The sequence below is a fragment of the Lissotriton helveticus genome, chromosome 4_1, assembly GCF_964261635.1.
Source record: "Lissotriton helveticus chromosome 4_1, aLisHel1.1, whole genome shotgun sequence".
In the NCBI taxonomy this organism is placed as follows: Eukaryota; Metazoa; Chordata; class Amphibia; order Caudata; family Salamandridae; genus Lissotriton; species Lissotriton helveticus.
In genome coordinates, this window is record NC_136063.1 from 360,932,810 (window position 1) to 360,958,162 (window position 25,353).

General features: G+C 49.3%; 1 protein-coding gene across 2 annotated transcripts in view; it reads right to left on the minus strand.

The window, feature by feature from the left end:
- The window catches only part of EBAG9 (estrogen receptor binding site associated antigen 9), a 202,548-nt gene that overhangs the window by 77,348 nt on the left and 99,847 nt on the right, over positions 1-25,353 (minus strand). For both annotated transcript variants that reach the window (XM_078686873.1, XM_078686874.1), the window contains one exon: positions 15,205-15,315. In XM_078686873.1, the coding sequence (XP_078542999.1) occupies positions 15,205-15,315 (111 nt within the window). The remainder of the gene's footprint in view (positions 1-15,204; positions 15,316-25,353) is intronic.

Genomic DNA, 25,353 nt, shown 5'->3' on the forward strand with positions numbered 1-25,353 from the left:
GCCCCAGCTCCTCCATGATCTGGTACATGTGCCTGTTTATCAGGGCGTTGGAGTTAGCCATGCGCCAGTGGGTCGCGGCATTCCGTTCGATCCTTTTGCCCACCAGATCCATCCTTTTGCTCTCCTTATCCGGTGGTGGTCCAGAGGTAGTGGGTACGTTAGCCCTCTTCCTTGCTGTGGCCGTGATAATGGAGTCTGCGGAGACCGTCCCCTGAATGTAGGGTGGGTCTTTTGAGGAATGTTTGTATTTTTTCTCTGTTCTGGGAGTTACTGCCTTGCATGTTGCGGGCTCCCTGAATGCTTCCTTCCCCTGGGTCAAGACGCTGTCGAGCATTGGCAGGTACTGGCTCCTTGTTTGTGTGGGGAGCAATGTCTCTAGAAGGAAGTCTGCTTTCTGCTTCTCTTCGTCGAGCTTGAGCTTGAATGCCGCTGCGGCAGACCTTATCACCGAGTTGTAGGCCCCGATGTCGTCCGGCGGCGAGGGCCTCGAGGGATACGTTTCGACCGCCTCCTCTGGGCTGTCGGTCTCGACATCCAGGTAATCCACCTCCTGTAAGTCAGAGGGGGCCGACTCTGCGTCCGTCCTGCTGTCCTCTTCCTCCCGATAGTTCTAAGTATCGTAGGGATTCTCGTACTCTTCCTGGTCGTCGACCACCTCAACGTCCGGGTCTTGTTCTTCGGCGACCTCGTCTTCCTCCTCGACCACCTCCACCACCGGTGGCTTGGTCTTTTGAGGGATCATGAAGGCCTTCATCTTTGCGTCAAATTCTTTCTTCCGCTGCACGATGTTTTCCATTTCGGCCTCGAGGCGCCTTCTCTTTTTCTCCATCTCGGCCGCGTGTTCCGCGTCGGATGGTTCGGCCGCTCTTTTCGGCGGTTGGCTCGGCGCCGTGCCTTTCGGTGCCGAATTTTTCGACGTCGGCGTCGAACCGAATTTTGGGTCTCTGGTCGGCGTCGGTAGTTTTGGGTCCTTGTCCCTCGGCGTCGATCGATCCTTTTCGGGGACGATTTTCGACAACCTCTGCTGTTCAACAGCTCTCGGCGCCGGGGACTCCTTCTCAGAGGATCCGCTGGGCCTGTGAGTACTCACGGACGCCTGGTGTTTCGGCGTCGGCGGCTTCGCCCTCGTTTTTTCGAGACTCAGAGTCTCTCTGGTTCTTGGGGGCCGGAGAGTCTCCTACCTTATCAGAAGTCTTCGTGTAGTCAGTCTCTACGACCGTGTAGCAGTCGTCTTCGGGGGCAGCGTTGTCCTCTTCCTCGGAAGACATCCCCAGATCGTAGAGGGACGGAGTCGGTCCCTTCCCTTGCAGGGTGGCGTGCGCTACCCTCTGTCTCTCTCTCACACGAAGGGTCTTCGGGGCAAAGGCGAAGCAGGCGTTGCAGTCCTCGCTTTCGTGATTCACCGGTAGACAAAGGTTGCATACCGGGTGCTGGTCCTTCTGCGCGTACTTGTGGTGGCAGTTACGGCAGAACTTGAACGGCGTGTTGTCCATCATCGAGCGCTCAGGGCCTCCCTGGTCGCGTGTTCGTCGACGGTCGTCGAGGATCTCTATGAATTCGCCTTTTCCTTTGCTGACTCCTCGTCGATGAAGTCCCCTGGAGTCTTCAGATGACTTTCTTTGTAATTTCTGTATTTTTCTTTCTTCTTTCTCCAAAAATGTCTGGAGCCCAAACGGGAACGATCCAGACCCGACCGCAGAAAAAAAGAATCTGAAGATGGCGCCCAAGAGTGGGAGCTTCCGCAGGAAGCATGCCGACGTCACCGGAAATACACCCAGGAGGTGTGACGCCGACCCCCACCTGGGCTACGAAAAAAAAAAAAAAGAAAAACAAAGAAAAGACTACGAATCCGGACCCAACCACAAGACCGCGGAATAATGCACAGCATAGTGAATCCAGAAAGATTCACGCTGCAAAACTGGGGTGGTGTGGTGAGCAAAAAAACGATGGATTTAGGCCCAGATCTCTGTACTGGGGTGAATGTATGACATTGTTCTGCATTCTGTCCATCAACTGTTGTTTTTGCTCAAATCAACATAGGCACCAGTCTGAGAAACGGCAGACATAAGGGACTCCGCCGAGTCCCACAAGCTAGAAGTGGCCCTTGCAAAACAGCGTGTTAAGGGCCCGCAGAGCCGCACTGGTTGAGGCGAATATATTGAACCTCCAGGAGTCCAGCCAGCGGGCCTCCCGTGAAGTGGCGGCGGAGAGGGAAAGGTATTCTGCAAAAGAGGGCCTCTGCTAGAGGGGTGGAGGGAAAGACACATCGGATCACGAGGCGCCGGATGGTGGTGGTGCAGAAGGTGTTGGGACACCGGGTCCCCCGTGGCGGGACGGCCCCAAGTCCCCAAAAGAGAAGAATGGAGCGAACCCTTAAAGGGAAGCAGCAGCTCCCTACCACCAGAGCCCTGATGGAGAAACTCCATAAGATGATTTGTGGGGAAATGGGCAGCTGGATCACCCATGTGCAAAATTCCCACAGCCGTGGAAACAGCGTGAGCGAAGGCCGCACCCGCCTCCGTAGGACCCAGCGGGAGGGAAAGCAGCTCCTCAGTAGGTGACGGCTGCAAGTTAAGGCGGCCGTCCCCCAATCCAACTGGATGAAGGAAGTGCCAGGTCCGGAAAGGAGGAAGAGGGACCGAGGAGTGGGGGACCTGCTGCGCCTCCGGCAAAGACCGCGGCCGCGGTGACGGCGAGGAGCTCTCCTTAGACGATGTCGGGGAAAAAGCTGCGACGTGTCGGCTCGTCTCCGGTGAGGATGACACCAGCAAGCACGAACCTCTGGAGAAGAGGCATCGAGGACGAGTCAACGGCCGATGTCGGCCTGGCGCCGAAGAGTCTGCAATCTGAGGCAGGACATCGTCGTCCGACACCAGGGGAGACGCCGGAATGACCTCAGCTACAGCGCTCGGCGCAGGAGATCGGGGCTGTGCCGGAGCCGGGGCTGTGAGGGAACGGTGCCGGAAAGGCGTCGACCCGACCGACGAGGCAGCCGCCTGCGTGGAGGGGCGAGAGGGACCCGGGGAAGGACGAGGGGTCCCCCGCCAACCTCGTCCTGTGACTGGACGAGAAGGGCATCACCTCGGCCAAGGCCACCACCCGTCCCGAAGACCGAGTGGGACTCGGGGGTTCGACCTGAGTCCCGGAAACCTCCTGCGACACCACAGGGACTCCGCAGGAGTTTGCGGCAAAGCAGAGGCGCCGTGACCCGAAGGAGGGACCCCCTCAAAGGGCCGCACCTCAACGGCACCACATTCTCTGAACCTGGATTTGAACCAGTTGGCGGCGGGGCTGGAGCTGCCAGCAACGCCGCGGAGGGTCCGCACACTGCAAGGGATCCGCTGACGTCCCAGGAGTGGAAGGAGGAGAAGCCAGCGAGGCCTGCAAAGCCGCCGCATATGTCTCCATATGGGCTCTAGTCGACCCCACAACGGGAAACGGCGGATAGGGGGACGTCACGCGGGCCACACCACCTGCGGGGAGCCCACGCCCCCAACAGGCAGGGAACCAGCCCTTGGGGACAAAATGCAACACTTACCGACAAGGGAGAAACGCTCTTGCGGCATGGGAGAAGGACGATGTCAACAACGGAGGCAGCGGTTCCGAAAACCCTCCGCAGGGGCCGGGCGTGGTGACGACGCCGATCTGGACATGTGAGCTGAGAGAAACTTCAGTTTCATCTGCTGGCACGCCTCACAATCAGTGGAGTCGTGGTGTTCCCCCAAACACCACATGCAGATGGGGTGAGGATCCGTTGCCGACATCTGGCACGCACAAGACGAGTACTCGCATTCGCACACTGTTCCCACACACACGCAAGAAGCGAAAGGGAAAAGGCCTGAACAGGCCAGAGCACGATCCGGATGCACGTTGCATGCGGAAAAGGAAAAAACTGACGAAGGAGCGCTGTGGTGGGACTTATGTGACCTCGCTGACGTCACGTACTCAAACAACGCCTGGGCGGAGTCGCCTGATGCAGTCCCCCGGCACGCAGGGATGTTGTGGCAAAAAGTTTCCGGATCCAGTCTCACGCCTGGGGAGAATTCTACGTTAAGGAATCTGCGGCTAGTAGTCTCTATCAGATTCTTATTTTTAACTTGACACGTTTGTTGTCTGTTCAAGGATAGATGTTAAATGTCAGTTTGTCTTTTTATTTGTTGTTTCTTATCTTATCCAGAAAAAGTGTTTACTTTTCTTTCTCTTAAAAAAGTTTAAGTTTTTTGTTAATTGAGCTTTCTATCATTGTGAAACAGAAGGCAGTAAGATGTCATTTTTTTTCCGGACACACAACATTTTAACAGCTTGTAAGTGAATAGTACAAGTATTTCAAAATATATCAGGAATTGCAAAATCATTTTTTTGTAATTCATAAGTGTGATGCAAACAGATTTAAATTGGATCAAAAGAAATCAGAACACTTTACTTGGTGATGTCCAAATGACAAATATTTCACAAACTCGTTTTCCAAACATTATTCACTAAATAGTTTTATCAGTAAACGTTGTGGCCATTTCAATGGAAAATCAGATAATTACAGTTTAACCAAGAGGGACAGCTCTGTATCCTATGTGTGGCTACATTTGTATTATAAATGGAGCAAAAGTTCAGTCTACTAAACCAAATAAAGTAGTATTTCATACAGCAGACATGGTGAACTGGCATATTTGAAGGTGCTCTATTGCGAGAAAGAGCAAAACGGCAGCTCAGTGAATTAATATATTTGCCCAGGATCATATAATTTGAAACCAGTTTATGGGTCAAGATCATTATAATTAAGTCAAGTGCAATATTTAAGTCACTAGATCTGCAGGTTCATTAATAATTTTAGGATTTGCAGAGGCCTAGGAAGAGAGGGAACTATGCAAGAGAAGTCATTAGGAATAAGTGCAACTCCAGCGGCTTCCCGGGAGGAGGTTGTGTGCATATGAATCCACAGCACTACATGCTATGAACAGATACTTTCAAGGTAAGTAACATTTTCCATGTGAGGCTTGTGTGGTTTTGGACACACATGCTGTGCATAGACTGTAAAGCAGTCCTACCGAAAGTAGTGGCAAGTCTGTGGGTGTTGCAGTAGCCTGAAATAGTGTACGGAGTACAGCCTGGCCAACATTGGCTTGTTGGCGTGCTAGTAGATCCACACTATAGTGTTTTGTGTAAGTGTGTGGTGTAGACCAAGAATCTGCTTTGCTGATATTAGCTAAAGCAATTTTCCGGAGGAAGGGAATAGAGGCCCCTTTTGCATGTAGGGTGGGCTTTTGGAGGAGGAGTAGGCAAAACCCTCTTGGCTTTTGCATAACATGTTTGTGTACATTTGACTATCCATCTGGTTACCCCTGATTTTATGAGGTTTGGAAATGGCAAAAAAGAACTGAAGGTTTTTCTGGAAGGGTTTTTCTCCTGTCTACATAGTATATTCCGGGTCCTTAATGCCTAAGGTATGGAGGGCGTGTTCTGCAACAGAGTCAGATTCAGGAAAGAAAAATGGGATTTCTATAGAGTGATTAAGGTGGAAAGGAGAGACCACCTTAAGGAGGGAATTAAGGCTAGTGCGAAGGACAACCTGTGAACCTGAAAGAAAGGTTCTTCCAAAGTTAAAGTCTGGAGCTCACGGACACGCTCAGGCAAGATGCTAGAAAAACCACCAGGAGAGGGCATGCATCAGTTGTTAAAATGGAAGACCCACAAGACTTGTATGGACCATATTGAGATTCATCATGATCTTTTCTGTCTTTATTTTGGTGTGTACACCATAAAAGAAAAACCACATATAAATGCAAACAATGCTAAAACACATTTAAAAAAAAGCTAAAAGTCAGGATAAACAATTGTGAATTAAAAATGTATTTGGGTTTAAAACTGTGAGAATCACATAGCTTAGCCCATGGTTAAATTTCAAGAAAATTCATTCTAGCCCACCACTTGGAACTTAAAACACGTGATACTGAACAGACAATAAAAAGTTCACTATTATATTTTAGTAGCCCGAATGCTTCTTTACAGTGTGTTGTGCCAAGGTTCCTACACAACTGGATCAACCATCTGTGTCTAATATGGGGATTCCACACTGGGGCCGTGGGGACCCCTGGAGGAAAGACCCTTTTGAGACCCTCCATTAAAGCTTTGAAAACAGGAATCCTGCAGAGGGAAATATATTTCTTATTTTGGAGATGAGCAGCCAGAGCAGTACATGGAGCTGGATAGAAGTGCCTGCTAGTCCACAGGTCTGGATGTGTAGTAGGTAACAGACAATATCCTGGACGCTAGCTGCTAAGGGGTCAATGTGTGTTTAAAGTCAGTAACAGTCAAACCTTTTCTATTTGGCAGCATAGTAAACTCTAGTAGCGGGCATGCATTCGGGAGGTAGGCTGAGATAACCAAACTAAGACTCCAGGAGCCAGATCACAAGGTTGAGGCTCCTGGTGTGCCTAATTTCTCCACTCTTCTGCATGAGAAGGTCCGGCCTGCTGGGGAAACTCTTGTGTGGCACCACCGAGAGCTCAATGAGAGCGGTGAACGAAGATGGGAGCCACCAGGATGAGGTTGAGCGAGGTTTGTCGAAGCTTCCGAACCACAAACGGAAGGAGACGGAGAGGCGGAAAAGCATGGGAAATATCCCTTACCAGTTCTCCATCGTGCATTGCTCATGGACTGTGGGTATGGGAATCTGAAGATAAAGTTTGGGCTTTTGGTTTTTCTGCTATGGCAAAGAGGTCCACGTTGGGGAATCCCTATTGCTGGAAGTATTGGAGGAGGACTCGTAGGTGCAGTTCCCAAATGTGGACTTGTTGCTGCATCCTGCTGAGGAGATATGCAAAGTCGTTGTCTACTCCCAGAAGGCACTGCAACAGCATATGGACCCTGTGGTGGAGAGTCCACCGTCAAATGGCCTGGGCTAGCTGTGAGAGCTGGGGAGAGCAAGTGATGCCCTGTTTCTGTAGGTGGTACATGGCTGCCATCTTGTCCATCCACACGGCGATTACCTTACTCATAATGTAGCAAAGGTAGGATTTCAGCACTAGATGGAAGGCTAACAACTATAGATAGTTGATGCAGAGACCCCGTTTCCACTGGCATTAAACAGTCAGGTCTTGTAAATGCGGACCCCACCCAGTAAGAGATGCGTCTGTTGTAACGTTAATTCAAGAAACTGGGTCGAATAAAGGCTGCCCATGCAACAAATTGCTGGTGTTCCACCATTGCAGAGAGCGGTATGTGTGGCAGCTGATCAACACCAAATCGCCCCAATGACCATCCGCTAGAGACCATTGATGGATTAAGCATTCTTGCAGAAGGCGCATCTGTAATCCCGCGTGGGAGACTATGGCAATGCCAGAAGCCATTATTCTGAGTACGTGCATGACTGTCCGAAATATGACTTGTTCATCTGGCTGATAAAGAGGGAGCAACACATGGAAGGACTGCACCCTTGCAGGGTTAGGATAGGCCTTGCTCACTTCTGAATTGAGGCCTGCCCCAAGATAGGATTGAATCTGATGGGGATGAAGGTGGGACTTCGCAGCATTGGTGGTAAACCCAAGGTCGTATAAGAGGTTTATTGTGGCCTGGCAGAGTGAGCGACACTGTTGCTGTGTTGCTCTCCTTATCAACAAATTTTTCAGGTAAAGGAATATAGGGATGTCCTGTAATCGCAAGTACGTGGCTACCGCTGTGAGGCATTTTGAAAACACTGGAAGTGCGGTTGTGATCCTGAACAGCAGCACCTTGAAATTATAGTGGTTGCCACTTTCCCCACAAACAGGAGGTAGAAACAATGTTCTGGATGAAATGTGATGCGGAAGTAGGCATCTTAGAGGTAGAGTGAAGGCATGTAGCAGTAGAAGGACATCCTGAAGAGTTAACAGGTGGCAATGTTCTGATCGGATATATTCATTCAGGGGGCCTGCGGTCCAGAATAGGTTTGAGGGACGTGTCCTTTTTGGGAATGAGGAAGTAAAGGTAATACACCCCTGTGCCATGTAGATGCTGTGGCACAGGCACTATGCCTCTTTAAGAGGAGTGCTTGAACCTGTTGCCGGAGCAGAAGTACGTGTCTGCAGGGTGGTATGTTGGCAGGCATGGAAGTGAGCTCCAAACAGTACCTGCACTGAATGATGTCGAATACACACTGTTTGGAGGTGACGTGTTGCAAAGTGGGGAAGAACCTCTGAAGTCGACCCCTGACAGGTGTTATGTGGTTTGGGGAGGAGGAAGCAAGTCATGGCTTGGTGGAGCAGGTTCTTTGGGGGAACCGTCTTTTCCTCTACCATTGGAACTGTATGCCCCTCAGAAGCAGCCTCTTGGGGAAGATTCCCGAGCCTGCTGGCACTGGAAGGAAGTGGCAGAGTCTGAGGAGGTGTCTTGGGCCACCATCGTAGGTGGACTAGCAAAAGGGACCACAAGGGGTGGACGTCTGCAGCGCATTCATTGCCTTTGCGGTCTCCATGTCTTTTTTAAAACATCTTTTCAAGCATCGCCCGAATAGGTGTTGCCCATCAAATGGTGGGTTGTGGAAATGCTGTTGGACGTTCGACTATGAGCACGCTTGAATTGATGTCCTTATTGGTGGTGTTGGCACTATCAATGGCACATCTGATTGTGGAGTTCAAAATGGGCTTCCTTCCGACACTAGCTCATGCCCTCTCGTGCAATACTCCTTTGACAGATTTTGGAGGAGTTCCTCCATCTTGTCCATGTGGGCCCATTCGTGTCAGGAAAGCAGGCCGATTGAGCTGAATTGTGCCAGTGGTTTATTATTTATTTATTATTGCAATTTGTAAAGCGCAACGATTGCCCGTGGGTGTCTTGGCGCTATGACTTCGGTTAGTGTCTTAGTGAAGAAACGGGAGGAATTCTATCTGTGATAATTGGAGACGAGAAAGTTACTGGTCGAACAACCAGGTCTTCAGCAATTTCCTGAATTGAAGAAGAGAGGGAGTTGATCTAATCACTAGCAGAAGGGAGTTCCAGAGTCTAGCAGCTGTAACCGTGAACGTCTGTCTCCCCAGGTGACAGTCCTAGTCCGCGGTACCACTAGTTGATGCAGTGTTTTGGACCTTAGCTGTCTAGTAGGACAGTATGCAATAAGCTGCTCTAGTCAGATTGTGCAGCAACTCGATTTTCAGCTGTGTCAATATGCTTTTTTTCTTTCTACGATGGTGGCACGTTGCCGGTACCCTGTACGTTGGCTCGTTTGCGAACCGTATGCACCTTCAAGGAGTTGGGGTGGGGATTGGGGGGGGGGTTTAACCCCAGATGTAGAGTGGATCAGAATGGGAGGCCTTGTATGTTTTGTGCCTACCATAGGGGTGATTGCACAGGCTTGTGCCTGGCTCTCTAAAGATGTCCAAGGCTGGTTTTAGCGTGCCTTTCAGCATTGGGTGGAACTGCATGCAGCGCTGTGAGGAGGAGAGCTTTTCCAGCAGGAAATCTTCCTCAATGGCATCCCCATGCATGCTGACCTTATTGAATGAGGCCACCGTAAAGGAGGTAGTGTCATCTGGTGGGGTGCGACGGGGGCATGGCTAGGCCAGCCACAATGTCGAACGTGACTCTTTGAAGCTTCGCTCACCGGCCCGCAAATCATCAGTCATCTGGGTTTGGCCCTCCTTGGACGGTTAGGGACTGCCTATATGTGAGGGGACCCATTGCATCTTTCAGCAGAGACTTTTGTTATGCCAGGCAGGCTCTTGCACCCAGATTCCAGACAACAGGTCCAGCACCCAGGCCCTGATCGGCATGGGATGGGCTGCAGCCTTTGCCCCCAGGGAAAAAGACCCATCTTTGGAGCCTGCCCCGGTTGAGGCTACGAGGACTGGGGTCTCCAGGAGAGGACAATACCGGAATGCATTCGCTCCTTCCCTTTTGCAGCGTAACCCCTGACTAGCACGGACTAGCGAGTGTGTAACCGAGGAGACACCTGCCCACACAATCATGCTAAACTTCTCCTGGGAGACAAATGCAAAAACAACAGTTGATGGACAGAATGCAGAACAATGTCATACAGCCACCCCGTACAGAGATCTGTGCCTACAGCCATCGTTTTTTTGCTCACCATGCCATTCCAGTTTGAACACAGCCATATGCAAATCAGTCTTGACCCTGTGCCCCATGGGAACAGTCCAGCCCGAACTGCCAAGCCAGGTCCTCCCTGGACTTGTAACAAGCATCCTATGACCGGTTTTGGGCTTTCAGGCCTCATCAGCCAGGATAGCTTGATTCCAGTGGCATGGAGAGCATGGGACTCACGTCTGAGCATACCTGTCCCACTCGGGGTGACAAATGCAAAAAAAACAGTTGATGAACAGAATGCAGAACAAGGTCATACATTTACCCCAGTACAGAGATCTGGGCTTAAATCCATCGTTTTTTTGCTCACCAAGCCATTCCTGGCTGATGACGGCTGATTAGTCAGAAACCGGTCCCAGGATGCTTGTTTCCAGTCCAGGGAAGACATGGCTTGGCAGTTCGGGCTGGACTGTTCCCATGAGGCACAGGGTCAGGCTGATTTGCATATGGCCATGTCTGAACTGGGGTGGCGGAGTGAGCTAAAGAATGATGCTGGATTAAACCCAGATCAGTTGACTGGGGGTGAGTGCTTGCAATGTTCAACATTCCGTCCGTCATCCCCTTTGGTTTTGCTTTGTTCGCCCTAAGTTGGCATGGTATGCCCAGACGTGGGTCCCTTGCTCACTTTGCCACTGGATTCAAGCTAGCCAGGATGATGACGGCTGATTAGCCAGAAACTGGTCCTAGGATGCTTGTTTCCGGTTCAGGGAAGACATGGCTTGGCAGTTCAGGCTGGACTGTTCCCATGAGGCACAGGGTCAGACTGATTTGCACATGGCCATGTATGAACTGGGGTGGCGGAGTGAGTTAAAGAAAGATGATGGATTAAACCTGGATCAGTTGACAGGGGGTGCGTGCTTGCAATGTTCAACACTCCGTCCGTCATCCCCTTTGGTTTTACCTTCTCCCGAAAGTCAGAGCTCCAAATGTAGGGAAGGCCGACACATCCAGTAGCGGCCTGCCCCGGGTGGGGACGCCGCCCCAGCTGGGGATCACCACAACACAGCGAGCAGTCTTGGCCACAGTGAGTACGCTACATCAAGGCTTTTGACTTTGCTGAGCATGGGCCACCCAGTGGGCCATTGCCATCTGACCATGCCCCCGACCAACGCAATGCCCTGCGTTACTTCTCTTCCCCCTTGCTTCAGGTGCACGCTGGCATGCTTTGGCCACAGACCGCTGCCCTAGGGACTTGGACACGGTTGCACTTCTTGCACTTCAGCTAAGCCTGGATCCTCCCTCATGGGCCTCTCCTGCTCTGCATCATTGCATTGAGGGCCCAGAATAAACTTACTCTTTGCTCCCCTCCTTCTATTGTACCCGGAGGCTCAGGCTAGTCTTCACACTTACCCTACATTGCTTGACCTTGGCTGGGGCCCGCTGAACTTTCCTGTACCCAGGCAGGACTTACTCAATTTCCCCTCCTATCGGTGCTCATGTAGGTACGTGTGTGGGGACTTGCTGGACTTAGTCATATTGGCACGAACTGAGCAGGCCACTGCACCACAACAAATAGCCTTCCACCTCTGTGATGCACATTTTGAGTCCCGTCAGTCACGCACTGATGTGCCAACAGTACTGCAACAGCCACCTCTTTGTTGCTCCCACCAAAAACACCTGCGCCTCATGTACTGTATCTTCCCTGATCATCTACGCAACCCCCCTGCCCCTCTTGGCGTTCAATTGGTGTACGTGGGTAGAGGAGGGGCCGGACCAACCACCGGGGATCGCCTCGGAGCCCTGCTTGGAGCCAAGCACGTCACATGGGGCTGGGGTTTACAACCGCAGAGGACTCCTTCAGATGCTGATACCCTCCAGCCGGCCATCCTAGTCAGTTATCACCTTCATAGGAGTGGGCGGCAGGAAGGGGATCGCAGGACTAAACCTGGCACCATCAGATTGCTTTGGCAAGGAGACACTCACAGCTTTACATCATGGGCAGATTCAGGTCAACCACTCTGGGCCCATCTTCATCATGTGCAGCTCCACCGCTGGCGATGGCGAATCCTGCCCTATGTCCACATCCGATTGGTTTGACCAAGTGCTGGCTGCCATTGAATTCTCTGATGTCTCAATGGAGGCAAGGAAAGATTTGGCTCCACAACAATCATCGTTCTGTATTTGTACAGAATCCCAGCAACATGGCACCAGCAATGATTGGTCTAGTTCTTATTCACGAGAACCCTGAAAAGTGCTTGTGCTTATCCACAATCCCCTAGCACAGTTTCCTGGAGACGTCCGTGGTGTGAGGGTGTGGCATCCTATATTTAAGGAATGACTGAGCTCGCCTCTACTATTAGGGCCATTAGGCCTATCGTAACCCATGGTTGGGAAACCAAAGTTTTGGCATACGCCGATGATATTGCTCTAGTGACTCCCAATCCCGAAACGGCTATCGTTGAAATCAAAGTAGAAGCGGCGAGATTCGGGACACTCTCGGGATATTCCCTTAATCGTAGCAAAACACAAATCTGTAATAAGAACGTAACGATTAATGATGTTCGAGAAGTTAAAAATTGCAACATATCTCGGTGTCGATCTCTCTGCAAATATCAACAATATTGTTAAAGATAATGTTGAGCCACTAATTGCTAAAACGAAATCAGACCTGGTAAGATTACATAATTTACACTTATCCATTATCGTCAGATGTAATATTATCAAAATGTTATGTTTTCCCAAGTTTTTATACTTGTTGTGTGCAATCCAGCTGGAATTTACCACTAACTGTCTAAAAGAAATTGAGGCTTTATTTTTCCGATTTATCTGGGCATACGCCAAGCCAAGAAGGGCATATAAATAGGTCTCTTTACCTAAGAAAAGGGGAGGACTGGCCCTACCAAATATTAGACTTTTTTGCTGGGCCACTACACTACTATATAACCTAGTTCTTGTACAAGAGAAGCCAAGTGATAATGCAACAGAAGAAGTACCGACCCCGCTGGAACTCGTAATGGGGGTAGAAGCGTGGGGCTGGGTCTGGCGATATTTAAATGACAATCACAATAAAAAAGTTCACTTTAAAACACTGCAAGGGGGGTATAGAATTATAAAATCAGTCAGTCTGGAAACTAACCGGTTTGGGGCATATGAATGACTACACACCACTTTGTAATAACCCCAATTTACCTGAAATGTTTAAAGGCCCAATCATTAAAAGATGGGGCGACGCAGGCTTGACTAAGCTTGGAGCCTTTTTTTCCCAACAGGACTGGTCTCTTTTGAAAATCTTAAAGAATGGTATGAGCTAGATCAGAGGGATTTTTACAAATATCAGCAAATTCAGGATTTTATAAATAAGAAGGGGGGTCCAATAGGTGTGGCTAATAACGATACAGATACATTAAGAAAGAATAGAGATTTATCTATTGGAGTGGTTTATAACTTACTTAATTCACTAATGTTAGATGACATGGAAGATCGGGCATTAAAGTGGAAAGCGGAGACTGGAATCCTGGAAAATCTATTTATTTACTCTGTCAAATTTGCACAGAATATTTTAATCCTAGCCCAACTCCAGGTTCAATACTATAAATCATGCTTCTCATTATATTACAACCCAAAAAGGATCGCTAAATAGGGGACGGGGAGAGGAACTGTCTGCCCCCGGTGCACATTATATCAGGCAGATCTTAGTTATATCTTTGCCTCCTGTGATGCACTTAGTAAACTAAAACAAGAGATTACCAACTTCTTTAAGGAGGCTTTAGAAGTTGACTCTTCTCTCTCTCCGACCTTGATACGACTTGGAGGTAGCCCAGGACATGCAGGGGAAGCCTGGAGAAGAATTAGTGTTTATCGGTATGGCGATCCTTCGCTTATATCTCGCATCTGCCTGGCTGGATCCTAATCCCCCGGGTTTCAGCAAAGGCTTTCTCGGCTATTAGCAAACTATAATTTGGAAATAAGCTAGATAGTCCGTTTGGAATAAGCAAGATAGTCCGTTGCAAGCTTATATCTCGCATCTGCCTTGCTGGATTGTTGGGCTGGAAAGAATTGTGATTATATAGTATTGCTGTGTAAATGATGAAATGATCTCTAATTAAAGAAGTATATAAAAATGTTCTCTTGCAATAGATATGAATGCGGTATGTGATAACTGAAAGATGTGTAAGAGGAAATGGCGGAGGAGGACTCAGATGCCACTCGAGGTGGTGGTGGCACAGTAAATGGAGCCGGAGGTGGCAATGGAGTTGACCCAAGCATCTGAGTGAGGGGCTCTAGCAAACAGCCTGCCAGAGGACCAAGGCCGGGAAGCCAGAGGAGAAAAACTTGCAGCACCAAAGGAAGGTCTCCGCATGGAATACTAAAAAATTCCAGGGAGCCAACAGACACACCAGCAGGAACTGCAACTCTCTTGAACATGTCATGACTTAGAGAAAGAAGGCTAGGCCGGCATCCTGCACCAGGAACTGCAACTATTCCAGTGTCCAAATTAACCTCAGTACTGGAGGTGAGAGTATTTTTTATTTTTTATTGTGCCTCTTCATTCATTTGAATATTTAGACAAAGGGGAGGGATAAGGGGACCTGGATCGCATTTTGGCTCTCGACCTTCACTAGGATACTTTTTGACCCCTAGATCCATCTCTAGCATGAGTCATCAAAAGCTTGGATTCAATCTCTTTGATGGCTTTGCGGTTCATGCAGGAACAAAGGGCCCACAAAGAAGAGTTGTGTTTGGAGAAGAGACACCATAACAAGTCATCAGTATTGCAGGGCTTAAACCCTGACTTTTTAAGTTGGGAGGGGAGGGGCTTTTAGTGCAGCAACAAAAGCAATTTGAAAACCAGAAGCTTTTCACCTCAGAGTTAAGAGAAGCTACAGACCTGCATCGAAAGCCCTAGGAAAAAAACAGTAAATCATGTCAGGGAGCAAGTAACATCAGTATGACCCTAGTGTTTAGCTGAAGTCTGTGCGTACAATCAGTGATGGAGAATTCCGGATCAAGACTGGCCTCAGATGTTCGAAGGTGATAAATCTGCAGGTAGAACTATCCATCAGAAACACAGCATTTTATAAATTCAATTACAATATTGTGTTGCACAATACAATATTCCACATGTAAAGATCTCAATTTAGGAACTCTGGTACAATAAAAATAATGGTTAAAAAGAACAGAAAACTAGTTACTTACAGACTGATTCATGAATGGAATATCTAGGGTGGGTGCTGCAAGTCTGCTGGAGAATAATGTGTTTCCATCTGGGACTGCAAAATTAAGTGGTTCTCTTTTCTTAATTACAATCTGCCAATGGAGAACAAAGATAGAAGAGACTTGTTACATAGGAACTTTAATGCAATGATTACCGCAGGAACAACATACATAACTGTTAGGAAAGGATTGTTATTTTACCCGTAGAGAAGGAGAGTCCTAAGAAGAGTCATTAAATACTTCTAGAATGTGGAAGGGGAGTATATGCAAGACGATTTTGGACAAAACACAGTAATAAATAAAGGTTTGAGAGCGGAATGGACTAACCAGGAAATGATGGACAGCTGCCTTGCACAAGTTGGAGGTAATCATATAAACATAGATTTTTGCATGATGAAGTAAAAGTAACTTTCATAAAATCAATAAACGCTGATTTGCTCTACTTCTGTGTGGGATAGGAAATACTCTCCAAATTAAAGCAAAACATGTTAATATAAATACAATGCTTGCTTTCTATTGTGTAACATTTAGCAAATATGTACGAGCGATATGAAGAAACAAGTTTAAGACCAAACAGCTCTGCTATCCAAAAACACTTTCCTGTTCCTCCTTTGCAAAGTGAAACAAGCATTGGCAAAGTTAACTGGTTCCGCCTTTTGGACCTACTGGCTTTGTCAATGGTTCTAACCTTGCTGCCTTAAGATGTAACTTTATTTATTTTAGGAGTTTTAAACAGCACTAGCTGGACCCAAGGGTATCAGCGCGCTTCACAGCAAGTAACTTGTGTGCAAATAGGCAGTACAGAGAATATAGTAGAACATAAGGGTTTGCGCCGGATATAGATCGAAGGAGTGATCAAGCAGAAGGAGCATGGAGGGTGCAGGTCAAACAAGACGTGTATCCAAAAAGTTTTCTTGATCAAAGAAGACTAGTATCAAAAAAGTTTTTTTGACCAGAGTCAGTGTCACCGGTCACATAATTAAAGTTGGATGGAGTGCAGGCTAAGGTACTTCCATGGCTCCTATCGGTTCACTCGAGAGCAGTCGAGGAAGAGGACTTTGAGCAGGTTTTTGAATTTTGGAAACGAGGGGATTGTTCTGATGTGGGGGGGATGGAGTTCCAGATTTTGGGGGCGTTTCTAGCAAACGATCTGGCCGCAGTTTTTTGTTTGCGAGTTTTCAGCGGGATGAGTAGCAGAGTGTTGGAGCTCCTGAGGTTCCTGAACTGGCCGGCCCTTTTGAGTTTGGCGGCCAGGTATTCTGGTTTGCCTGTGTGCAGGGCTTTGCGCGTGAGGCAGGCTGCTCTGAAGGTGGCTCGCAACTCAATTGGGAGCCATTTAAGTTCTCTGAGTGCAGGGGAGATGTGTTCGAATTTCTTAGTTCCAGTGACCATTCTGGCTGCTGCATTAAAGCATTAAAGATTGTTTTCAGGGAGGAGAGGTGGGATTTTGCTGTGCCAGTCAGGGCTGCAAACCCATAACCGATTCTGGGGAGGACCAATGCTTGGGTGGCTTGTTGAAGGTCCTTGGGCGGGAGGAAGGGTTTTATTTTGTACAGTAATTTCAAATTGAGAAAGGTACTTTTAGCGGATCTTGTAATGTGTTTTTTCATGTCCAGTTTCGGGTCTAGGGTGATACCTAGAGATTTTACCAAATCTGCCAGGGTGAGGTTACCATTGAGGGCGTCAATAGCTTCGATCCATTCTGCAATTTGGGGGTTTTCGTCTTTGTTTGAGATGAGGAGTACTTTCGTTTTCTCTTGATTGAGTTTCAGGTGGTTACTTGAGAGCCAATGTTGTACCTCTCTGCGCGTGGCGTTGAGTCTCTGGATGTTGTCAATGGAGGTGGTTTCCAGATATAACTTCGTGTCATCAGCATATAAGTGAAAAAGAAGGTTGGATTTCCTGAGTAGAGTGGTAAGGGGTTCAATGTAAATGTTGAAAAGCTGAGGGGAGAGCACTGACCCTTGTGGAACACCCATGTTAACAGGATGGAGGTCGGACTCGAAGTTTTTAATTTTTATTGTTTGTGAACGGTTGTGGAGAAAGGAAGAGAACCAATGGAGGACCGTCTCTTCAAGACCAGCCCTTTCTTGTAGAACCCTGATGAGAAGTTTGTGATCGACTGTATCGAATGCAGCCGAGAGGTCCAGGAGGATGAGAAGGCAGCATTGGTCCGAGTCAAGTGACTTGTGTAGATCGTCTATGACAGTGAGGATTGCGGTTTCAGTGCTGCAATCTTTTCTGAAGCCGGATTGATGGGGAGCTATAAGGTTGATGTTGTCCAAGTGTTGGGTCAGTTGAAACTTTCATATATAGATTTAAGTCATGTTGGCTCCACTTCTCATATATATTCAAGTCCATTATGTGTTTTCCACACTGAGTGATGAGTCGGTACACCCACCCAGGGATGACGTCTGAAGTTTTTTCCATTTCACAAATTCTTCGATGTCCACCACTACAGACTGCGGTGACCTTTCCCTGTGACAACCACTAGATCCTCCTAACCCCACAGACTGTATGGGCACACACTGTTAAAGTGTATCTTACAGTGGCAAAATATGGTGCCAGCTGAATGGAGGATGTTCTCTATTCTTCCCAGTTTACTGCTTTTCTCACGTACGAAGGCGGATGTCTGGTAAGGAATATGCTACTTACCAGTATGCATCTGTTCTTGGCATAGAGGGCTGCAGAGTGGTACATTTATGAATAGATCGCCATCTGGTGTTGGGCTCGGATGATTGCACTTTGTTTTTCTTCTGGAGAAGTCTTTGTCGTCATAGGTGACTCCTCCTCTCGGTGTTAGTGCGCATGGGCATCGGCTCCATCCTTAGATTGTTTTGCCATAGTAGGGTTAGATGGAGTAGTGTAGTATAGTACATAAAGATATGCCCATGTAAATGTATCTAAATAAGATAATGTTGGGACAGACACAGGTTCCCGGGGAGGCAGGGAGGGCATGTACCACTCTGCAGCCCTCTATGCCAAGAACAGATGCATACTGGTAAGTAGCATATTCCGTTCGAGGCATATGGGCTGCAGATGGTACATTTATGAATAGATTGTAAAGCAGTTACCTCCCTAGCGGTGGTCACCAGTGTCTGTCGCAACTGTTTGAAATAGAGTTTTTAATACAGCTTGGCCCACTCTGGCTTGTTGTGCAGCCTGTACATCAACACAGTAGTGCTTTGTGAATGTATGTGGTGTAGACCAAGTTGCTGCTCTACATATGTCATCTAGGGGAATGTTCCCTAAGAATGCCATAGATGCTCCTAGTTTTCGTGTAGAATGAGCTCTAGGAGGAACAGTTAACGTTCTCTTTGCTTTAATGTAACATATTTGTATACATCTTACAATCCATCTTGCGATGCCTGCTTTAGAGATAGGATTGCCCTTATGTGTTGGGGAAAATGCTACAAATAGTTGTTTAGTTTTCCTGAAGTCTTGTGTTCTTTCTATGTAGTACAAAATGGCTCTTTTAACATCTAGTGTATGTAGAGCCCTTTCTGCCACCGTCTGTGGCTTTGGAAAGAAGACTGGTAATTCCACTGGCTGATTGATGTGGAATGCTGAAATTACTTTAGGCAAGAACTTTGGGTTTGTTCTAAGAACCACTTTATTCTGGTGTAACTGTAGGAATGGTTCTTGTATTGTTAATGCCTGTAATTCACTTACTCTTCTGAGTGAGGTAATGGCTATAAGGAAGGCCACCTTCCATGTAAGGAATTGTATTTCGCACCTATGCATAGGTTCGAAGGGTGGCCCCATTAGTCTGGTGAGTACTACGTTGAGGTTCCAGACTGGGGAAGGTGGTAATCTTGGTGGAATGACTCTTTTAAGACCTTCCATGAATGCTTTTATCGCTGGTACTCTGAACAGTGATATGCGCTGCCTGTTTTGTAGGTATGCTGCTATAGCTGCTAGATGTACTCTGATAGATGTGTACGCTAGATTACATTGCTGTAAGTGTAATAAGTAGCAAATAATCTCCCTTGTTGATACGTCCAGAGGGTTGATATTGTTATTAGTACAGTGTATAGCAAACCTCTTCCACTTAGCTGCATAGCATGCTCTGGTGGTTGGACGTCTCGCTTGTTTAATTATCTCCATGCAATTTGGGGGGAGATCTAAGTACCCAAATTCTAGGATTTCAGGAGCCAGATCGCTAAGTTCAATTGAGTTGGATCTGGGTGCATTATTTCTCCATGGTTCTGTGTAAGGTGCATGGGTAGAATTCGTAGCTTTTGATGTGGCACTTGTGAGAGTTGCAAGAGCGTGGTGAACCACGGCTGTCTTGCCCACGTGGGTGCTACTAGTATCATGGTCATTGAATGTTGTTGCAGTTTCCTGACCACTAATGGGATTAGTGGGAGAGGGGGAAAAGCGTATGCAAATTTGTTGGACCAATTTATCCATAACGCATTGCCCTGCGACAGGTGATGTGGGTACCTGGACGCGAAGCTTTGGCATTTTGCGTTCTGATGAGTGGCAAATAGGTCTATCTCTGGTTGTCCCCATCTTTGGAAGAATGGCTGCAGTATTTGTTGGTGCAGTTCCCATTCGTGTATTTGTTCTGACTGTCTGCTTAAGATGTCTGCTATCTGGTTTTGGACTCCTGGTAGGTGTTCGGCTAACAGATAGATGTTTTGAGGAATGGCCCATCTCCAAATTTCCTGTGCTAGTCTGGATAATTGGAGAGAGTGCGTCCCCCCCTGTTTTTGAATATAATACATTGCTGTCATGTTGTCTGTTCTGATCAGGACTGCTTTGTGGATAACATGTATCTGGAAGGCTTTCAATGCTAGAAACACTGCCAGTAGTTCTAGATAGTTGATGTGCAGTGTTCTTTCCTGCACACTCCACCTTCCTTGTACTGTGTACTTGTCCATATGTGCTCCCCATCCGGTGAGCGATGCGTCTGCTGTTATTGTCACCTGTGGAATTGGCTCTAGGAACGACCGCCCCTTGGTAATGTTTGTTCTGTTCCACCACTTCAGAGAGCGGTGTGTGCGGTCGTCTACCAACACCAGATCCGTAATCTGCCCTTGAGCCTGATTCCACTGTGTCGCTAAGCATTCTTGTAGCGGACGCATTTGTAGTTTGGCATATGGTATTAGCAGTATGCAGGATGACATCATGCCTAATAGCTGCATGAACACTCTTGCTGTTAGTGAGTGTTGTGGCTGAAATCTCTGAATGATTGTAATCATTGTTTGGACCCTGACTGGGTTGGGGTACACTTTGGCTTTTTCTGTGTCTATAGTAGCCCCCAGATATTGTTGAACCTTGTTTGGTTGTAGGTGTGACTTTGTGTAGTTCACCGTGAACCCTAGCTGGTGTAGTAGCTGAATTGTCTTTTGTGTGTCTTGCAGACACTCCTCTTGCGACCTGGCTTTTATTAGCCAGTCGTCCAAGTATGGGAAGACATGAATTTGTTGTCTTCTTAGGTGAGCTGCTACCACTGCCAGGCATTTTGTGAACACCCTTGGTGCCGTTGTGACACCAAATGGAAGGACTTTGAACTGATAATGGTGTCCTTCTACCACAAACCTGAGGTATTTCCTGTGGGCTTTGTGAATAGGGATATGAAAGTAAGCGTCTTTTAGATCCAGTGTAGAAAGAAAGTCCCCTTTCTTCAGTAAAGGAAGTACTTGTTGGAGCGTGACCATGTGGAAATGTTCCGAATTTATGTATGCGTTGAGAGGTCTTAGGTCCAGTATTGGCCTTAGAGACCCGTCCTTTTTGGGAATTAGGAAGTATAGGGAGTATACTCCTGTTCCCTGTTGGTGCTGTGGAACCTTCTCTATGGCATGCTTTTCTAGCAGTGATATTACTTCTTGTTTTAATAGTGTCAGGTGATCTTGTTTCATTGGACGCTGTTTGGGGGGGATGTTTGGTGGGGTAGCTGTGAGTTCTAGGCAATAACCATGTTGGATAATTTGTCTTACCCACTTGTCTGATGTGATGTTTTCCCAGACAGGTAGGAACTGTGATAGGCGTCCCCCTACCGGTGTTATATGGTCTGGGGGAAGCTCTATGAAGTCACTGTTTTGGGGTTGGAGAGTTGCGGTTGTTGTTGTTTCCGCGACCTCTACCCTTGTTGTTGTTACCCCTGTATCCACCTCTAGAATGACCTCTGGGTGATGTAGGTGTAAAAGAGGTTTGCTGTTGGTTTGTACCTGTACTTTTGGATCCTCCTCTATAGGTGGATCTACGAAAGGAACCTCTTTGTGTCGGCTGTTGCAATGCTCCCATTGATTTAGCCGTTTCTGTATCCTTCTTCATCTTTTCTAGGGCCTCATCTGTCCCTGTGCCGAAAAGTGTTTTCCCATCAAAAGGTTGGTTCAGTAACGAGACCCAGGCAGAGGCGCACCCGCTGATGCTGACTACAAGGACCACAACGCATCGGGGCTACACGCTGGTAGGATAAGTAGTGAGCGACCCACTGGACTTACTTGTACATTCAGGCTCCCTTGAGCCGGTGGGGCTGACGAGCCCGGGTTGCGCTCCTACGTGCCACGAGCGGTACCAAACCTGAAAATATTTTTGGCAGCCTACGCAGCACCCCTTCACACTTTCCTACTCCCTGCTGACGAGAGGCAACAACCTCGAAACACCGGTGTCCAGGGATGGCCAACGCGACTGATTTTTCCTCAAGACCCAGGCAGAGGCGCACCCGCTGATGCGGACTACAAGGACCACAACGCATCGGGGCTACACGCTGGTAGGATAAGTAGTGAGCGACCCACTGGACTTACTTGTACATTCAGGCTCCCTTGAGCCGGTGGGGCTGACGAGCCCGGGTTGCGCTCCTACGTGCCACGAGCGGTACCAAACCTGAAAATATTTTTGGCAGCCTACGCAGCACCCCTTCACACTTTCCTACTCCCTGCTGACGAGAGGCAACAACCTCGAAACACCGGTGTCCAGGGATGGCCAACGCGACTGATTTTTCCTCAAGACCCAGGCAGAGGCGCACCCGCTGATGCTGACTACAAGGACCACAACGCATCGGGGCTACACGCTGGTAGGATAAGTAGTGAGCGACCCACTGGACTTACTTGTACATTCAGGCTCCCTTGAGCCGGTGGGGCTGACGAGCCCGGGTTGCGCTCCTACGTGCCACGAGCGGTACCAAACCTGAAAATATTTTTGGCAGCCTACGCAGCACCCCTTCACACTTTCCTACTCCCTGCTGACGAGAGGCAACAACCTCGAAACACCGGTGTCCAGGGATGGCCAACGCGACTGATTTTTCCTCAAGACCCAGGCAGAGGCGCACCCGCTGATGCTGACTACAAGGACCACAACGCATCGGGGCTACACGCTGGTAGGATAAGTAGTGAGCGACCCACTGGACTTACTTGTACATTCAGGCTCCCTTGAGCCGGTGGGGCTGACGAGCCCGGGTTGCGCTCCTACGTGCCACGAGCGGTACCAAACCTGAAAATATTTTTGGCAGCCTACGCAGCACCCCTTCACACTTTCCTACTCCCTGCTGACGAGAGGCAACAACCTCGAAACACCGGTGTCCAGGGATGGCCAACGCGACTGATTTTTCCTCAAGACCCAGGCAGAGGCGCACCCGCTGATGCTGACTACAAGGACCACAACGCATCGGGGCTACACGCTGGTAGGATAAGTAGTGAGCGACCCACTGGACTTACTTGTACATTCAGGCTCCCTTGAGCCGGTGGGGCTGACGAGCCCGGGTTGCGCTCCTACGTGCCACGAGCGGTACCAAACCTGAAAATATTTTTGGCAGCCTACGCAGCACCCCTTCACACTTTCCTACTCCCTGCTGACGAGAGGCAACAACCTCGAAACACCGGTGTCCAGGGATGGCCAACGCGACTGATTTTTCCTCAAGACCCAGGCAGAGGCGCACCCGCTGATGCTGACTACAAGGACCACAACGCATCGGGGCTACACGCTGGTAGGATAAGTAGTGAGCGACCCACTGGACTTACTTGTACATTCAGGCTCCCTTGAGCCGGTGGGGCTGACGAGCCCGGGTTGCGCTCCTACGTGCCACGAGCGGTACCAAACCTGAAAATATTTTTGGCAGCCTACGCAGCACCCCTTCACACTTTCCTACTCCCTGCTGACGAGAGGCAACAACCTCGAAACACCGGTGTCCAGGGATGGCCAACGCGACTGTTTTTTCCTCAAGACCCAGGCAGAGGCGCACCCGCTGATGCTGACTACAAGGACCACAACGCATCGGGGCTACACGCTGGTAGGATAAGTAGTGAGCGACCCACTGGACTTACTTGTACATTCAGGCTCCCTTGAGCCGGTGGGGCTGACGAGCCCGGGTTGCGCTCCTACGTGCCACGAGCGGTACCAAACCTGAAAATATTTTTGGCAGCCTACGCAGCACCCCTTCACACTTTCCTACTCCCTGCTGACGAGAGGCAACAACCTCGAAACACCGGTGTCCAGGGATGGCCAACGCGACTGATTTTTCCTCAAGACCCAGGCAGAGGCGCACCCGCTGATGCTGACTACAAGGACCACAACGCATCGGGGCTACACGCTGGTAGGATAAGTAGTGAGCGACCCACTGGACTTACTTGTACATTCAGGCTCCCTTGAGCCGGTGGGGCTGACGAGCCCGGGTTGCGCTCCTACGTGCCACGAGCGGTACCAAACCTGAAAATATTTTTGGCAGCCTACGCAGCACCCCTTCACACTTTCCTACTCCCTGCTGACGAGAGGCAACAACCTCGAAACACCGGTGTCCAGGGATGGCCAACGCGACTGATTTTTCCTCAAGACCCAGGCAGAGGCGCACCCGCTGATGCTGACTACAAGGACCACAACGCATCGGGGCTACACGCTGGTAGGATAAGTAGTGAGCGACCCACTGGACTTACTTGTACATTCAGGCTCCCTTGAGCCGGTGGGGCTGACGAGCCCGGGTTGCGCTCCTACGTGCCACGAGCGGTACCAAACCTGAAAATATTTTTGGCAGCCTACGCAGCACCCCTTCACACTTTCCTACTCCCTGCTGACGAGAGGCAACAACCTCGAAACACCGGTGTCCAGGGATGGCCAACGCGACTGATTTTTCCTCAAGACCCAGGCAGAGGCGCACCCGCTGATGCTGACTACAAGGACCACAACGCATCGGGGCTACACGCTGGTAGGATAAGTAGTGAGCGACCCACTGGACTTACTTGTACATTCAGGCTCCCTTGAGCCGGTGGGGCTGACGAGCCCGGGTTGCGCTCCTACGTGCCACGAGCGGTACCAAACCTGAAAATATTTTTGGCAGCCTACGCAGCACCCCTTCACACTTTCCTACTCCCTGCTGACGAGAGGCAACAACCTCGAAACACCGGTGTCCAGGGATGGCCAACGCGACTGATTTTTCCTCAAGACCCAGGCAGAGGCGCACCCGCTGATGCTGACTACAAGGACCACAACGCATCGGGGCTACACGCTGGTAGGATAAGTAGTGAGCGACCCACTGGACTTACTTGTACATTCAGGCTCCCTTGAGCCGGTGGGGCTGACGAGCCCGGGTTGCGCTCCTACGTGCCACGAGCGGTACCAAACCTGAAAATATTTTTGGCAGCCTACGCAGCACCCCTTCACACTTTCCTACTCCCTGCTGACGAGAGGCAACAACCTCGAAACACCGGTGTCCAGGGATGGCCAACGCGACTGATTTTTCCTCAAGACCCAGGCAGAGGCGCACCCGCTGATGCTGACTACAAGGACCACAACGCATCGGGGCTACACGCTGGTAGGATAAGTAGTGAGCGACCCACTGGACTTACTTGTACATTCAGGCTCCCTTGAGCCGGTGGGGCTGACGAGCCCGGGTTGCGCTCCTACGTGCCACGAGCGGTACCAAACCTGAAAATATTTTTGGCAGCCTACGCAGCACCCCTTCACACTTTCCTACTCCCTGCTGACGAGAGGCAACAACCTCGAAACACCGGTGTCCAGGGATGGCCAACGCGACTGATTTTTCCTCAAGACCCAGGCAGAGGCGCACCCGCTGATGCTGACTACAAGGACCACAACGCATCGGGGCTACACGCTGGTAGGATAAGTAGTGAGCGACCCACTGGACTTACTTGTACATTCAGGCTCCCTTGAGCCGGTGGGGCTGACGAGCCC